The sequence below is a fragment of the Candida parapsilosis genome, contig 006372 (assembly GCF_000182765.1).
Source record: "Candida parapsilosis strain CDC317 annotated contig 006372".
Lineage (NCBI taxonomy): Eukaryota > Fungi > Ascomycota > Pichiomycetes > Serinales > Debaryomycetaceae > Lodderomyces > Lodderomyces parapsilosis.
In genome coordinates, this window is record NW_023503283.1 from 200,643 (window position 1) to 217,000 (window position 16,358).

Genomic DNA, 16,358 nt, shown 5'->3' on the forward strand with positions numbered 1-16,358 from the left:
CACGCTCAAATTTAAATAGATTAAACGCTGTATGTATTTATAAATGATTTCACCAATTCTAGAGAAAGCAACAAGCTACATCATCCAGATGTATTGGTCAATGCCAAATGCGTCTATCCCACAAAAACACGCAGCATGAAAGAATTAAAAAACAAAATTACATTTTTGTGTCTCTGAAAACGTAAGCATCGTTTAAAGTGAAAGCATTCAACATTAAATCCAATATCAACATCAATCATATGGAATTGATAAACCATTATGGGTCTCCTTGATTCAGTGTATAAGGTGTTTTCACGAAAGGATGAAGATACAGCAAAACCAAAACTTCGAAATTCAGATTTTGGACGTCCCATCGATAATCCAATATCCTTAAGGGATTTAGAGGTAGTCAATCTAGATGGTTCAAAAACTCCGAGTAGGAGTTCAAAACGCTCGCATGGGAAGGGATCACCAAGAATCCTCAGGACTCCTACAACGATTGATATTTTGAGGAAACGAAGGCTACATATGTCTCCAAAAAAGGCTTCTATGTCAGAGCCAGCGAAGAAGGTGAATAACAGGCCATTGGTCAAATCTGCAAACAAAGAGGTTCTGGATGCTTACACAAATGACGAGTCCAGCTCATCCAGGATGACAATCGATACTCCCTTGAAACCATTGGACGATGGACGAAGCCCACATCGATATCTGTCATCATCACAAACATGCCCAAGCACTGTCAGCTTATCCAATACTGGAGATCTGCTACATAGCAAAACGGTCACTGAAAAGCTACAGGATGCGCTAACTGATGCAAGGGACCAGGGTCTGTCGCATAAACCACTAGAGACGACTCAGACAAATATTCACGAGCATAGAAGGGACATAACAAGTGACTACAAGGACGAGCAAATACCACTGAAAATTGTATCAGATGGCTTGTTACAGTTCCCTCTGGAGTATGAAAAGTTTCTTGAACAAAAATTTGCTATCCAACAACAGTCAGCAAACTTTCCTCTCAACAAGGAAATGAACCAAGGGGAAGACCACCGACCTGATTTGGCACCTCAGGAGTCGCCACACTTGTCCAAAATACGCCAAGAGGATTCACCTAGACAACGCAAACATCACAAAGCAGCAGAGTCACAATCCATTTTGAATAAAGAATATCAAAATGTGTCGGCTTCCTTGGTTAAAGAGCTGAAAGTGATTCCCTTGGTAGAGAATGAACCCATGGAGGAGAATGCTTCTCATGCCAAAACCATGTTCCATGGTTCCAAAGACACGAAGTCGAGCCAGCCACATAGGCACAAAAAAGTAACCAGTAAAGGAAAGCATAAAAAGATTTCGCCAAAGCGTCAAAAAAAGGTCAGTATTATACCTGGCGCGATCGATTTATCAATTTTTGATCTGGATGACGAGAGTTCCCTCAAAATGGCCAAGAGTGTTGAGCCCCCAGCTAAATCAAAATTTAAACAAAAGGAAACCATAGCACAGAAAATCAAGAGACTAAACAAGGCTCGTAAAGCAGCAAAGAAAGAAGCAAGACGACACACAAAGGAGAAGGGGGCAGAGTCAACCGAAGCTGAATCTAGGTCACTTTCGAATGAGAGCGGGTCTGCCTCTTTGGGATCCCCACACGAAGTTTTGAGAGGCAACAAACAACAAGTGATGAACTCTTGTGGGAAAGTAGACAAAGAGTATGGGGGTATAGCTTCAAATGAACTTAGCTTGAATCAAGCTATGAGAGTCGAGAGCCAAGAACCTACTTCCCCACAAAATACCTTTCTCAATACAGTTGATAAGATGCGATCGCCTACAAAATTAGCCAAGCATGAACAGTCGAATAAAAGTGATGCTGAAGGTTTAGATAAGATAACAGACTCGGACCTAAATGTCGCGGAGACTGCGGATACCGAGCCACATGAAGGGTTTATTGTAGATGCTACTAGCCTGTTGTCACCGAAAAAGCACTCCATCGACAATGGGTCGCAACTGGTAGTATCAGATAAACAAAACCAAATTGCTCTTTTGACAACGGAGCAACAACAGAAAGAAAACACTTGCCACATATCAGCAAGAGAGAAAGAATCCACGCAGAACACAGAAAAAGTGAAACATGACGTAATGAGTGTGGTGGAGCCTTCGATGGCAATATCAAGCTCGGGCGTTGGTGAAAATAACACAAACACTCTCGTAGAGGCGTCAATGGCATCTAACAATGAATGCAACAATTTTGTTGACTCACTTTTAAAAACGCACCCAGCCGATGCAGAAACTCGAGTAAATATCAGCAATGCCAGAGGGCAACCTAATCCAACAAGACTTGGAGGTGGCCATGACTCACCAAATGATAGTGATCGCTTGAAAAGCTTCTTTGTCCTTGAAACACCACAAAAGATATTTTCTAATACAATAGTTGCTGATATTGGTGAAACTTCAAAATTGGATGGCTCACCACGTCGATGGAGCGAGAGAAATAAACAATCTACAAGCAGCTATGGACTACAATATGACGAAAAGCTATTTCGTAGACTGATTGGTTTACTGGAAGAAAAAGACAAGGAGGATAACAAGGAGGATAACAAGGAGGATAGCAAGGAGGATAGCAAGGAGGATAGCAAGGAGGATAACAAGGAGGATAACAAGGAGGATAACAAGGAGGATAACAAGGAGGATAGCAAGGAGGATAGCAAGGAGGATAGCAAGGAGGATAACAAGGAGGATAACAAGGAGGATAACAAGGAGGATAAATGTGGCGAAAATTCGAGCATGGAAAATCAAAACATACAGGAAGTAAACAAGACGAGCATGCTGCCTCCATCCCAGCACGTCATTGAGGATAGTGAAGAAACCAATCACACAAAGCTTGAATTGCCAGCAATCAGTACCATTAATCCTATAAATTTGCGATCTTACGGAGTAGATGTTGACATCAAGTCTCGCGTTTTTACTCATTCAGAGGGCAGCCATGATCTGATGAGGCGAAAACGGGTAGCAAGAGTAGGAAATATGCTAAGGTTGCTGAACTCCTCAACTGAAGATGAATTTAGCTCTGATGACGAGAAGAAGGTTCTCTCAAGGGCATACATGCGTCAGAAGTTGAGAGAACAAGTAGCGGAAAGGAGAGCCAGAAGGTTGCGTTTGAAAGATCTTCATCGGGATGGAACGCAAACTGCCCAACAAGCTGATGCAGCAAGCGCATTAAAAACTTCTCAGGAGCAGCACGTTGCTGTTGCTAGCTCACCTGGACCTTTTCAAGGTGTTCACGCAGAAAACAAGCAGTATGCTGGAACAGCCATCTCGAACAAACCTTTTCAAATTGAACTTGCTCAATTGGAGCAGCAAGATGACGAATCCCCATACGCATCAAATAATGAACAACAAGTGTCCCAAAATGAAGAGGCTTTTGCAACTGTACCGGAGCGGTCAGGAACAAAACTGCAAGATGTGGTGTCAGAATCCAATTCATCCCACAAATTAGAGGCAGCTCAGACACAACAGGCTGAAGATAGTGCCAATAACATCAACATAGTACCACAGTCAACTACATCAAACACGACTGTCGTCGAAATTGAGGAGTCTGTGGTGGAACATTGTAATGTTGGAAATGAACCCTCACTTTCTTTTGACCCAAACGATAAGAACAATGCAGGCGATGCGAATATGGTTGAAGTAGAAAGAACAGTATCACAAGTGTATTCATCCAATCCCTCAACAGAAAAGTATAGCAGCGTGTCCAATCGTCACACTTCGAGCCAGCTGGTCCATTCGCCACCTGAAAAACGCATTGGTGTATTTGGCGCTTATGTAAAGCCATCGTCAAAGATCAATGCATCTGATGGTGATGCAGGGGATGTGGCAGATGATAGCTTTGATATGTCTGCTATTGCTAGCTCGATAGAGGATATTGCAACACAACGTCAGAAGAAGATCAAAAGGAAGCGACCCAAAAGTGCAGATGTAGAATCAGGGAAAATTGCTTTCAAGGATAATCCCACTGCGGTGGCAGAAAGCTGTAGCAAGCAGAGCGAAAGTGTCAGGGAATCTCATAGCATCCAGGGGGCACTGGATGTCATTACAAAGGTGGAATTGGACATTGCCAAACAAATGTTGGATGATCTTAGCAAGAAAAAGGTGAACAATCTGCAATATTCGCATCTCTTGGAACTAGAGAATCCAAGAAAGAAGAAAAAGAGCAATAACAAGGCTAATGAGAGTAGGAAAAGGAAAAACCAGAGAAAGAAGCTTAAAGCTAATGGTGTTTGATCAAAGTGTATCTTTTACATTCTGTAATATTTATATGTAACGACATAACTGCGATTTCATGAGAAAAAAAAAGTGTGGCGTTTGCACAGGATGAAAAGGACATTTGTTCTTCGCAGAAAACAACCTCCCCTATTTCATTCTACACCAACAAAAATGATTTCCCCCAAGTACTCATTAACTCATTACTACCTAGGTCTCAATACTTTGTCAATGGCCAAAAGGGCTCCTCACATTGTCAATTTGTATCTCGATTATACTTGCCCATTTAGTGCAAAATTGTATCTCAAGTTATTCAACACAGTTATCCCCTACTTACAAAAGAAACATCCAGATGGGTTTCAATTTGTCTTTGTCAATGCACTTCAACCATGGCATCCAAATTCTATTCTATTGGGAGAGTTTGCGTTAGCTTATGCCAAGTTGTTGCGTGAAAACCCAAGAGGTGATGAACATGAATCGTTTTGGAATTTTAACAAAGTTGTATTTGAAAATCAACAGCAATTTTATGACAATGCTAATATAAAGTTGAACCGGAATGAGATCTACGAGCAGATATATGACGTTGTCTCTAAGAAGCTTGATTTGCATGTGAATAAAGAGAAATTATTGTCTGAGCTTAAGATTAAGGAAGGAGGTGGTGAACCAACAAACGACGGCAATGGAGCAACTGCTGATGTCAAATACTTCACAAGATATCAAAGGACTGTTGGTGTTCATGTCACACCCACGGTGACAATTGACGGAATAGTGGACAGTTCCGTCTCCAGTGGTTCTAGTGAAGATGAATTGGTTCAAGTGTTTGAGAGTAAGTTGTAGGGGGAGGACAGAAAGAAGAATCCATTTTTGTGTCGTTTTGAAAACAATTTGTGTAGTATTCATGAAAGATGGCAACCAAGTTTTGCACTTTAAGTTTATAGTAGACATTACTGCTCATCTATACGCGCACATTTTGACAACGAATTGTAATGCTTAGCTTATCGTCATACAACACATCGGAAAAGCTTCTTTACTCCAATTCGCTTCGTATAGACGCATATCCCTTTCTTCATTTACACTTTGTGGCGCATGATATTTCTTTTCATCTTTTCGTCGTTTAGCTTTTACTTTCAATCTCTGTCGTTTTGACGCGCGTTTCAAAACCGAAATTTTTCTTTTTTTTTTTTTTTGCAGCTTTCAAATCATACGATCTTTTTCCATTCAGATATTATACGAGGAAATACAACAAACTATAAAATACAATGAATATGGAGAATGGATAGCCTGGGACTAATATTTCTTGAGCAAGTAACAACACTATAGAAGTTATGGATATATTGCACTCAACAAACTCAACAACGAGTCTTTTGCAAGGGCAAGTGGGTCTGAATGTAGTGGAAAGATTATGGGCAGACTGGTATATTTACATCGGAAATGATATTCTCGCTACTGGACTTCTATTCTTTTTGGTTCATGAGATTATGTACTTTGGAAGATGCTTGCCATGGTTCATTATTGATCAAATTCCTTACTTTAGAAAGTACAAGATTCAACCTGATAGCATACCCACGAATCAACAACAATGGGAATGTTTCAAGGCAGTTCTCAAATCACATTTCTTAGTGGAAGCATTACCTATCTGGTTATTCCATCCTTTGTGCGCCCAACTAAATATTGTTTATGGTGTGCCATTCCCATCCTGGAAAATCCAGGCTTGTCAAATTGTGTTTTTCTTTATTTGTGAAGACCTTTGGCATTATACGTTCCACAGATTATTCCACTATGGATGGTTCTACAAAAACATTCACAAGATTCACCACAAGTATGCCGCACCATTTGGCTTTGCAGCCGAATACGCGCACCCAGCTGAAGTGGCAGCATTGGGAGTTGGAACAGTTGGGTTCCCAATTCTCTACGCTTACACTGCAACAAAAACAAATAGTTTGCCACCCATCCATTTATTTACGATAACGTGTTGGATTGTTTTGCGTTTGTTTCAAGCAGTGGATTCACACTCCGGTTACGATTTCCCATGGAGCTTGAATAAATTCTTCCCACTTTGGGCTGGCGCAGAACATCATGATCAACATCATCACTACTTTATTGGAAACTATGCCAGTTCATTTACATTTTGGGATCGCTTCTTCAGTACTGAATGTGGACAATTGGCAAAGCAAAGACGTGAAGCAAGAGCAAACAGAAAATCAGAGGCTCTTTATAAGAAGAATATGTAGATGGAGGTAAATAGGTTATAAACCATAAACAATGTCAAGTACAGATATGATGTAAAAGGAAGGTCTTTGTGACTGGACATCCACCTGTACAACTGGGTGGGTGCAAATTGAAAATCAGTTCGCACATTTAGTCTCTGATTCATTTATTAGGGCTGCAGCCCCATCAAAGATTATCCTAAAGTCGGAAGAGAATTATACGCTACCAAATGACCTAAAAAAATCTACTTTACAATTTTGTACTACAAACCATTTTCCTTTTCACTTTGAAGAAGAGAGAGACTGAAGAAAAAAAAAATTTCAGTTTGAATACATTGAACAAAGGTATATTCAACGATAACGAAAGTATGTGTGAATGAAACTAGAATTGGGGGAAGACAGTATTGTGGAAATGAGAAAGTATATGGTCAAGCCATCACACGGTTGAAACGTTTTAATGAGAGATTCAGTCGTGAAGATAAAGGGTCATTTTTATTTCCCCTCAACATTCCTTCATCTACATTCCTCTCAAGACATCCGAATACTAACAAAATTTTCTCAGAATGTCAAGATTAAACGAATATCAAGTTATCGGTCGTCGTTTGCCAACCGACTCCGCTCCAGAACCAAAGTTGTTCCGTATGAGAATCTTTGCACCAAACACCGTTGTTGCTAAGTCAAGATACTGGTACTTTTTACAAAAATTGCACAAGGTCAAGAAAGCCTCTGGTGAAATCGTTTCAGTTAACGTCATCAACGAAGCCAAGCCAACCAAGGTCAAGACTTTTGGTGTTTGGATCAGATACGAATCAAGATCCGGTATCCACAACATGTACAAGGAATACAGAGATGTCACCAGAGTCGGTGCCGTTGAAACCATGTACCAAGATTTGGCTGCTAGACACAGAGCCAGATTTAGAAGTATTCACATTTTGAAGGTTGTCGAATTGCAAAAAGCTGACGATGTCAAGAGACAATACGTTAAACAATTCTTGACCAAAGACTTGAAATTCCCATTGCCACACAGAGTTCAAAAGACCAAGGCTTTGTTCTACAGCAACAGGCCATCAACTTTTTACTAAGTTATTAGGAAAATGATATGTGTAAAATAAAATCAGGGGCGGGTGCAAATTAAGATTTGTATTAATTTGAAACTTTTATGTATATAAGAAGAATATACGTAATCGCATTGTATACGTAATACTGTGGTGTAGTAAGCTGTAGTTTGTGGGCGCCCTAGCTCATGGATATAGTGGGATCCACAACATTTGGTTATCTTGTTTTCCGTTTAAGCGCGTGGAGTTCTTCTAAATTGCGGAACTCGACAACATTCAAACCTTTCTTTTGTAGTACAGCAATCGACATTACTACAAATATGAGTTACGGAAAGAAAGCTGCAGAAAGGTTAGCAAACAAGTCAATTCTTATTACAGGGTGCTCCCTGGGTATTGGTGAAGCTGCTTGTTTTGAGTTGGCTGAAGTTACCCCAAATATCAAATTGATTATAACTGCTAGAAGAGTTGAAAAGTTGGAAGCATTAAAACTGAAATTGGAAAAAGAGTATCCTGGCATCAAAGTATTGGCAAAATCTTTGGATATCTCCAAATTGGAAACCATTGCACCATTCATTTCTGATTTGCCTCAAGAATTTGCGGATATTGACATATTGGTCAACAATGCTGGATTGGCCTTGGGTAAAGAGCCTGTTGGTGAAGTTGCCTTGAACGATGTAGTCACCATGTTTCAAACCAATGTCTTGGGGCTTATTACATTAACACAAGCTGTCTTGCCAATCATGAAAAAGAAGGACTCAGGAAGCATTGTGTCTATTGGTAGTATTGCTGGATTGGTTGCCTACGAAGGAGGGTCCATTTACAACGCTTGTAAAGCAAGTGTTCGTTTCTTTATGGATGCGCTTCGTAAGGAATTAATCTCAACCAAGATTAGAAGTATCTTGATTAGCCCAGGGGCAGTCAAGACTGAATTTTCAAATGTTCGTTTCAGAGGCGACGATTCAAAAGCTGATAGTGTTTACAAGGGAACAGAGCCGCTCACTGCTGAAGACATTGCTGAAGTTATTGTGTTTACATTGACCAGAAGAGAAAATTTGGTTGTTGCGGAAACGTTGGTGTTTCCAAATGGTCAAGCATCTCCTTTCCACATTTATAGAAATAACTAGCGTTTGATAACTATAGCTATGCTAAAAACTTAGTCCCTCTAATGTTTTTGTCAACTTGGCAGCACCATCTGCTTCACTATCAACAGCCAACTTAGGTCGGCTCATCTCCAACCCTTGAAGCAAAGTACATGCTTTGCAAATCTCATTTGACGACAAGTATCCACATCTAATGCAACGATTAGTTGACACTGACCCATCTGGATTTACCTCAATCTCCTCTGCCTTTTTGTTTTTATACTTGACAGTCTGCTTCTTTTTCTTTTTAGATAAAACTAGATGCTCACCACTGTATATGATATCCATAATACAAGAAGGCCGTATACTCTCCAATCCTTTTAAAAGCTCTCTTGCAGTTCCTCTGAATGCTTCTGGGGCATACGAACATTCGGTTGAAAAATAGTCCAACTTTTTATAATGTGCATACAAAACAATCTCCTTCTGGTATGTATACTTGAATGGCTTTGATCTCTTTATTGGCGAATCAGCCGACTGTGTCATAATCCTCGTACTTCCTTCCAAACGGTTGGCGTCTCCTCTCAACAAGTTCATCAAAACTGTTTCTGCCATATCATCAGCATTGTGACCAGTAACAACATGATTTATTCCTAATTTTGCTGCACCTCGATCCAACGCTTGACGACGAAGTACTCCGCAATACGTACACGAGGATCTAATACCAGCACACCCCACTACTTCATCCATAGTCCAGTTGTACAAGTCTTTATACGATATGATCTCCAACTCCATTTCATATTGTTGCTGATTACGCTTCACTGTTGCCAAGGAGTCATCTCGATAACCCTTTATCCCTTCATCGATCGAGAGGAGCACAAGTGTTAAGCCATAGCTGTATCGCTCATTCAACGTTTTGAGAATAGACGCCAAAACAGTTGAGTCCTTACCACCCGAGGCTCCTATTGCCACTTTTTCACCTGGATGAAATAACTGATTTGATGTGATTGTATTGTGTATCTCAGTTTCAAAAACATTGTAGAAACACTCTTTACAAAGCTTCATTAGGTTTTTTGGTCTTTTCATAACCGCCTTTCTCGAGTGGCATAGTTCACATAAAGATGCGACCTTTAGTTTCTTTGGTGGCATAACAGTCATTGGTGTGTGGTATAATGTACACAGTAAAACTTTCAAAATTTTCAAAATCCAACTTCTCATTTTTCTTTTTCAACTCATCTCTTTTTTTTTGCAACCTATATCAAGATAAAAGGAAGAGTGAAAAAAAGTAATTTTATAGTATTACACTACTTTCTATACACCTTATGCAGTAACTTGAAACTCGTCATTGTTTACATTGACATTAGCAATTCTGAACCTGTTTTCCTCTGGTTGAGTTTGCGTTTGTTGTTGAGTCGTTTGCTGAGGCTGCTGCTTCTTAATGTAACCACTAGCCGACGTCTTTTCATTCTTATCTGTAAGCAACTGTATCTTTTCATTCATCAATATAGCCAATTCTTGCAACTTGGATCTATTTGCCACAGTTGAAAAGTTGATAAATCCTTTTTCTACTTGCTCACCCATGTTGGTCACAATCTCAGTGATTTTCTCTTCTGGCAAGGCAAAAATGGTACTCAATTTGGCAACCGACAACTTGCTGTACACTGACTTATAAGTGAAGATATAAGTTCTCAAGCCTTCAATTTGAAGCTGGTTCTTTATCATAGCCAACAAATTCTCGGTATCGGGGAATAATCTCCAAATTTTTATGGAAGCCAATAAATCATAAGCTTTTGACCAATTACCCTTTTGTAATGCAATGGAAGCGTGCACAATGTGGTCTTTGATGCTCTCTGGAGGTCCAGTAAAAAATTGTCTGTCGTGGAACTCAAGCTTGCTTTTAAAAGACTTGATTGATGAATTCTTACGTTTGTCCTTTGTGGTTGAAGCAGCTGCCAAAGCAGGTATTTCAATCAATAATGAGCATGTCATGTAAACGCACTCCAACAACTCTAAATTGATATGTTGATGGAAAGGCAATAACTTTTGTTTTTCAGCAGTAGTGGCTTGACTAGGAAACTTAGTGCTAAAGCCTTGCCCAAGCAACTCCTTTGATCTTTGTGAGTTGATGATTTCGGTCAAAATTTTGTGCGATTCTTCAATGGCTCCAACTCTGAAAGCACTCAATCCCAACTGGACTAAAGCTCTATTATATTGAACTTGTAATGATGATTCAGCAGAGTTTATGCTTTTGTAAAGCTGAGATGCAAAGAAGAGATCCTTGGCCTTTTCGTAGTTGTTATTGACAGCATAGTAATAGATGGAGTAAAGCATCGCAAGTTGTGCATAGAGTTTATTGGAGCTCTTTTGCAAGTACTCGCTCAATGAATCGATAATTTCATTTGCTTCACCCTTGCCAATCTTTGTCTCCACTTCATTTCCTTGAATTAATTGAGTTGGCTTGTAGTATATGTGCTCCAACCTTCTCAAAACAATTCTGGCCAATTGCTCACTATCAAGTGAAGGGTTTATAGATTCAATATAAGACTGTCCTCTAACAATCAAGTTGTAAATTCTACCCTCATCCTTCAATCTCTCAATGTAATCCAAAGAGTGGGGATCAGTATTTTGCAACGATTTGATAAATTCATCATCCAATCTATCAATCAATGATGTAATGGAGCCAAAAATAACTTTAACTCCATCGACAGGGGTGGGCTCTATATCGACCTCATCAGTTGTTTGACCGGTTTCGCTGACTTGATACTCCTTTGAAGCAAACAAAATATCCAACAACTTATTTATATCTTCACAATTTTTTTGCCAGTCTTGAACCGGCATAAATTGAGTTGATGACGCATCAAATCTTATTGACAACAACATTTGGTAAATCGAGATAAGCTCAAACGTGCTCAAGTTGTCACTAATCAAGTTCTCCAAGTTTGAGATTTGCTCGATTCTGTCAACATTCTTTTTACCTCTGCTTTCACTAATTTGTTTCAAAGTTTGGAAAACTGGACTCAACTGTTTACCTTCATCCTGTTTTTCCTCAACTCTATTGGCCATATCTAAAGGCTCATCCTCGTTATCAAAGTTTTCTGGAACATCCTTGTATAAGTCAAAATATACTTGAAATTCCTTGATTTGCTTCTTAACTCTTTGTCTCAAAGTATTGAACGCTCTTGCTTCATCAGCTTTCATAGTTTTGTCATCCCTTTCATTGTTTGCAGTCTCTGTAATCGAATCATCCAAGCTTGACAACAATTTAATGTAAAACTTGGGAGTTCCGAACCTCTGTTGATTGGATCTGTTCAAAAGCCTACCTAATTTTTCAAACTCGTTCAAAACAATAATCCAATTGTTACTTCTCTTGTTTACATTAATGATTTCAATTGACGATTTCATGTCATCTAATAATTTGTCCTTGGCACTTTTCACCACTTTCTTTCCTTCATCATCACTTTCGGATTCTGATTCGTCACCTTTTAAAAACGATTTCTTTAAAAAGTAAGCTGGTCCTGTAGGACGTCCACCCTCGTCGTCTGAACTACTTTCATCCCCATCATCAAAAAAGTCATCCTCGGATTGTTCAGCAGAGGAAGACAACAACTCTTCCTCAGAGCTGCTCACCAAATCTTCTTCCTCAGAAGATGATTCTGAACTGTATCCCGACACAAAGAACCTTGACATATCTCTTGAAAGTAAATAAAAGGTTTTGCTCTAGTAAGGGCCAGCTTTGATGAAAAATGAAAAAAAAAAGCGATCAAAAAATTTTTCTCATTAAACAAAAGGTCGTGCGAAACAACGTGAATTGCAAAAAATAATTGAAAGAAGTGTCTATTGAGTTCTATTCTAAGCTATAACTCTTTACTCGCAGAAATTTGAAAGGTTTCTCATTTCTGATGGAGTATTCCATGATCTCACCAACTCTGTCATCATCAGGACTTGTTGCTTTCCTTACAGCATAGTATTTGGTCCAATTCAATTTTCCATGCTTGAATTGACCTAGAGATTTAATCACAAAGTAGTAATGAAATGTTAAATAGCTTGTTGACCCGTTATCTATTCGGACATGAACTTCACCAGAAGAGTTGATGGTGAATACCCCTTGGTAAATTCTGGTGGCTTCATTTTGTTCCGCGTCTGGTATGAAATGTCGTTCCGTCAGAAACCAAGGAACAACACGATCTGGTGGAAGCACTGACAACATCTTTGCCACAGTACCGTTTGGATAAAATCGTAGATACCTATAGTACGTGATGGTTCTTACAGGGTTAGTCCACGACAATGAATTTTCGTCCTTGCCACCTTCACTATAATAATTCACAATGCTTATGTAGCAACCACCATACTTGATAAAGCTACGCTCATGAAGCATGTTCTTCCAACTTTTGTAATGCGGTAAAATGAGTAATTGGTCCAGCGGTATGGGGAGTTCCCCACGGGGTACTAGTCTTGATCTGTATGCCTCATTTTCCTCATATACTTGTTTAGGGTAGATTAAATTGCATAGGTACTGGTAGGTGCTATTTCCGAAACCTATATGCGCCATCTTTTTGCATGTTATGGACATGTTGAACCATGACTCGGGAGTTGTTAAAATCAAAATCTCAAAGATATGACACCATATATCCCGTGGCAAGTGAAGAAGAATCGAGGGGGCATCATCCGGATGTTCCAGTGGGGTTTCCAAATGAACATTGCTAAAACTGTTTATAAGTTCATCCACGTTAATGCTGGAAACTTTTCTCTCATCTACTCTAATTAGAGCATTCTTTCCCTTTTCTTTTGAGATGTGTTTGTTTGAGTATGTTGATCGATATATGAGGTCAATGTTGCTATTCAACTTGAAAGCTTTTCTGTATATATTTACAGCGTCGCTCATACGACCCTGTTCCTCTAAGTATGTTGCTTTTTCAAATAACAATATGGCTTCGTCGTCAGTACTTGGCATTGCATTTGAGGAGGTAGTGGTCTTTTATGCGAAGTAGTGAAAACTGTGGAACTATTTTTGTTGCAAACCCACGCACATATATGATACATTTTTCTTCGAATTACATGTGCAACTACTGCGTTTGAAGAAAATGGTAAGAGAATAGCACTTCAGAGCAGTGCTAAAAGGAAAGCGCTTCTTTGAAGTGCTACGATTACAATCATGCCAAATTGTAACACCCACAATCGAGATTCTATTTTAATAATTCATCTAGAAAACTTACATCTTTGACAACATTCAGTTTAGGTGGCACACTCTTCGGCACTGTCTTGGAATGGACAACAGACTTTTGAGGAACTTCGTCATCCGGCCCAGAAAGTTTCAATTGGAGGAGCTCATCAAGGTCATCATCCAACGTGTCTTGCATCTTCTCCTTTCCTATTTTCTCATTCAACGTTCGCAACTGTTGATCATTCCCCGTGAAATTGTCAACATCCATAACCTTTTGCTGACTGGTTTTATCTCCAAATTTCTTTTTCACTTCATTGTAAAAGTTTTGTTGCTCGATTTTCTTCCTTCGTTCATTTTCTATGGCGATTTCCTCTTCCGTTAGCTTTCGTACAGATGTAGTGCCGTTGTCCTGACCTATAGTAAAGTTGTCTTTAAGATCACCAAATCCCCTTTTTCGTTCAGCGACGTTATACTCTTTGTCACTTGTCGAATAACCCTCCAAACCGTACTCTTCGAGTAAGTTTTCAGAAAAGCGCGCCTTTAATATCTTTTTCTTCGGCCTCCTATCGATACTACCAATAAGCTCACCAAGGTTGAATTCTCCTTCACCTTGTTCCTCAGATTGTCCCTCGAGTGTTTCTCCTACTTCCTCCTTCTCTTTCAAGTCATTTAAAATTTGCTGCTTCAACTTAATTTTTTGCTGTAGCGTCAACTCTTCGCTGTTGTCCAATTCCGGATAAAAATGGCTTATCAATGCTTCATCTACATCTGAGTCCCACTCGTCATCCGAGTCAACTAGTTGAATTGTTGGTTTCTTCTCGTTATTCTTCTTGCTAGTCCATTTGGGAGTTGAAACATTTGCTTGTGAAGGCGCAGGCAACATGCCATGCTTTTTCATATACTGATATTTCGCCTTCTTATCCCATTTATTTGATTGAACCATCCTGAATGAACAGATACTTGAGCTGATGTGTGGCTTGCTGCAGATCGCTGAGTTTTATTTTGCACCTCAAACGGAGTTGGTTATGTATGCTTATACAATTGCGTTGCGTTCATAACGTTGATCTGTATTTGAGTGAGAGGGAATTTCTCTATGACTTTTTTATGCCGACATAATTTTTTTCTTTTCTTTTTCACAGTCTGATTTCTATACCACTGGTTCAAAGAATACTATTGTCGAAACTCCAGATCCATCAATGTCTGAAAAGAAATCGATCCAGGACCTTCTTAATATGCTCGCTTTAGGCGAGACATTATCACCCTCTCAGGAGAAAAAGATGAAGGATCATCTTTTCTGGAATAGTCAACCAGTCCCAAAATTAGATGAAGCTATTAAAGAGGAAGGTCCAATTGATGCTCCTAAAACTCCAGCCGATGTTCCTGACAAGCCATTTCCATTGCTTCCTGAATTTGGATGGAGCACTGTCGATATCGACGACGACAAACAAATCAATGAACTTTATGATTTGTTATACGAAAATTACGTCGAAGATACAGATGCCACATTCAGATTCAAGTATACTCGCGACTTTTTCAAGTGGGCATTGAAACCTCCAGGTTGGAAAAAGGAGTGGTATGCCGGTGTTAGAGTAAAGTCCAGCAACAGGTTGATTGCATTCATCGCCGCTACCCCCGTCACAATCAAGTTGAACAAATCAAACAAGACAATGGATGGTGTTGAGATAAACTTTTTGTGTATACACAAGAAGTTGAGAAATAAGAGACTTGCCCCCATATTGATCAAAGAGATAACTAGGAGAGTGAATAAAGAAAACATTTGGCAAGCTTTGTACACTGGTGGCGCTATTTTACCTACGCCTCTTGCCACTTGCCGCTACCAGCATCGTCCTCTCAACTGGCCCAAATTGTATGATGTTGGATTCAGTCATTTACCGGCTGATAAAACGAAAGCCAATATGATAGCCCAATACGCGTTACCCAACACTACCCAGTTACCCGGGTTGAGGAAAATGACTGAGGCTGATGTGCCAAGCACTTTGAACTTGTTGAATGAGTATCAGAAAAGATTTGACATTGTGCAAGAGTTTACCGAAGAGGAGTTCAAGCACTGGATGTTGGGTCAAGAGAGTGTCATCAAGGCGTATGTGGTGGAAAAGGAAGGAAAGATAACCGACTTTGTTTCGTATTACCTTCTTCCATTCACTGTTTTGGAAAATAAGCTCCATGATGAATTGGGGGTCGCCTACTTGTACTACTATGCCACTGATGCCAAAGAAAACTATAAGACCAAGTTGACAGATTTGATGAATGATGCGTTGATCACCGCCAAACTGTTTGATGCAGACGTCTTCAACTGTCTCACCTGTCAAGACAATACCTTTTTCTTGAAACCTTGTAAATTTGGTAGTGGCGATGGGTTTTTGAATTACTACTTGTTCAATTATAGAACTTTCCCTTTGAATGGTGGAATTGATAAGGAGACAAAACAGGTTGAAGAGAACCAAACGAGTGGTATAGGGGTGATTCTTTTGTAGAATAAAATTACGTTTTTAAGGTCATTGGCGAAGTAGATGTATATAGGAGAAGTTGCAAAAACTTCTAACTTAATCCATCGCTACCACATTGGGTTATATTTCAGGACAAAAATTATTCTCTTTCAAACCTCATCTCA

At 39.5% G+C, this 16,358-nt stretch overlaps 10 protein-coding genes across 10 annotated transcripts; 6 read left to right on the plus strand and 4 right to left on the minus strand. All coding sequences in view use genetic code 12, as the record gives it.

The window, feature by feature from the left end:
- Positions 1 to 258: 258 nt before the first annotated feature.
- On the plus strand, positions 259 to 4,248 carry CPAR2_400950 (uncharacterized protein; the record flags this gene model as incomplete). Its single annotated transcript, XM_036810971.1, has 1 exon — positions 259 to 4,248. One exon carries the CDS (start codon positions 259 to 261, stop codon positions 4,246 to 4,248), a length of 3,990 nt encoding a protein of 1,329 aa, XP_036667455.1.
- A 153-nt stretch (positions 4,249 to 4,401) lies between these two features.
- CPAR2_400960 (uncharacterized protein) lies at positions 4,402 to 5,064 on the plus strand (the record flags this gene model as incomplete). Its single annotated transcript, XM_036810972.1, has 1 exon — positions 4,402 to 5,064. One exon carries the CDS (start codon positions 4,402 to 4,404, stop codon positions 5,062 to 5,064), a length of 663 nt encoding a protein of 220 aa, XP_036667456.1.
- Positions 5,065 to 5,552: 488 nt separating this feature from the next.
- On the plus strand, positions 5,553 to 6,458 carry ERG251 (Erg251p; the record flags this gene model as incomplete). Its single annotated transcript, XM_036810973.1, has 1 exon — positions 5,553 to 6,458. One exon carries the CDS (start codon positions 5,553 to 5,555, stop codon positions 6,456 to 6,458), a length of 906 nt encoding a protein of 301 aa, XP_036667457.1.
- Positions 6,459 to 6,997: 539 nt separating this feature from the next.
- RPL20B (60S ribosomal protein eL20) lies at positions 6,998 to 7,516 on the plus strand (the record flags this gene model as incomplete). Its single annotated transcript, XM_036810974.1, has 1 exon — positions 6,998 to 7,516. The coding sequence occupies one exon, from the start codon at positions 6,998 to 7,000 to the stop codon at positions 7,514 to 7,516; it is 519 nt and encodes a 172-aa protein (XP_036667458.1).
- A 293-nt stretch (positions 7,517 to 7,809) lies between these two features.
- On the plus strand, positions 7,810 to 8,613 carry CPAR2_400990 (oxidoreductase; the record flags this gene model as incomplete). The annotated part of the gene is made up of 1 exon (XM_036810975.1): positions 7,810 to 8,613. One exon carries the CDS (start codon positions 7,810 to 7,812, stop codon positions 8,611 to 8,613), a length of 804 nt encoding a protein of 267 aa, XP_036667459.1.
- Positions 8,614 to 8,634: 21 nt separating this feature from the next.
- Positions 8,635 to 9,723, minus strand: CPAR2_401000 (uncharacterized protein; the record flags this gene model as incomplete). Its single annotated transcript, XM_036810976.1, has 1 exon — positions 8,635 to 9,723. One exon carries the CDS (start codon positions 9,721 to 9,723, stop codon positions 8,635 to 8,637), a length of 1,089 nt encoding a protein of 362 aa, XP_036667460.1.
- A 162-nt stretch (positions 9,724 to 9,885) lies between these two features.
- Positions 9,886 to 12,252, minus strand: NIP1 (translation initiation factor eIF3 subunit c; the record flags this gene model as incomplete). Its single annotated transcript, XM_036810977.1, has 1 exon — positions 9,886 to 12,252. One exon carries the CDS (start codon positions 12,250 to 12,252, stop codon positions 9,886 to 9,888), a length of 2,367 nt encoding a protein of 788 aa, XP_036667461.1.
- Positions 12,253 to 12,409: 157 nt separating this feature from the next.
- Positions 12,410 to 13,516, minus strand: CPAR2_401020 (SCF ubiquitin ligase complex subunit; the record flags this gene model as incomplete). Its single annotated transcript, XM_036810979.1, has 1 exon — positions 12,410 to 13,516. The coding sequence occupies one exon, from the start codon at positions 13,514 to 13,516 to the stop codon at positions 12,410 to 12,412; it is 1,107 nt and encodes a 368-aa protein (XP_036667462.1).
- Positions 13,517 to 13,748: 232 nt separating this feature from the next.
- CPAR2_401030 (uncharacterized protein) lies at positions 13,749 to 14,669 on the minus strand (the record flags this gene model as incomplete). Its single annotated transcript, XM_036810980.1, has 1 exon — positions 13,749 to 14,669. The coding sequence occupies one exon, from the start codon at positions 14,667 to 14,669 to the stop codon at positions 13,749 to 13,751; it is 921 nt and encodes a 306-aa protein (XP_036667463.1).
- Positions 14,670 to 14,922: 253 nt separating this feature from the next.
- NMT1 (glycylpeptide N-tetradecanoyltransferase) lies at positions 14,923 to 16,221 on the plus strand (the record flags this gene model as incomplete). The annotated part of the gene is made up of 1 exon (XM_036810981.1): positions 14,923 to 16,221. One exon carries the CDS (start codon positions 14,923 to 14,925, stop codon positions 16,219 to 16,221), a length of 1,299 nt encoding a protein of 432 aa, XP_036667464.1.
- Between the last annotated feature and the right edge of the window lie 137 nt (positions 16,222 to 16,358).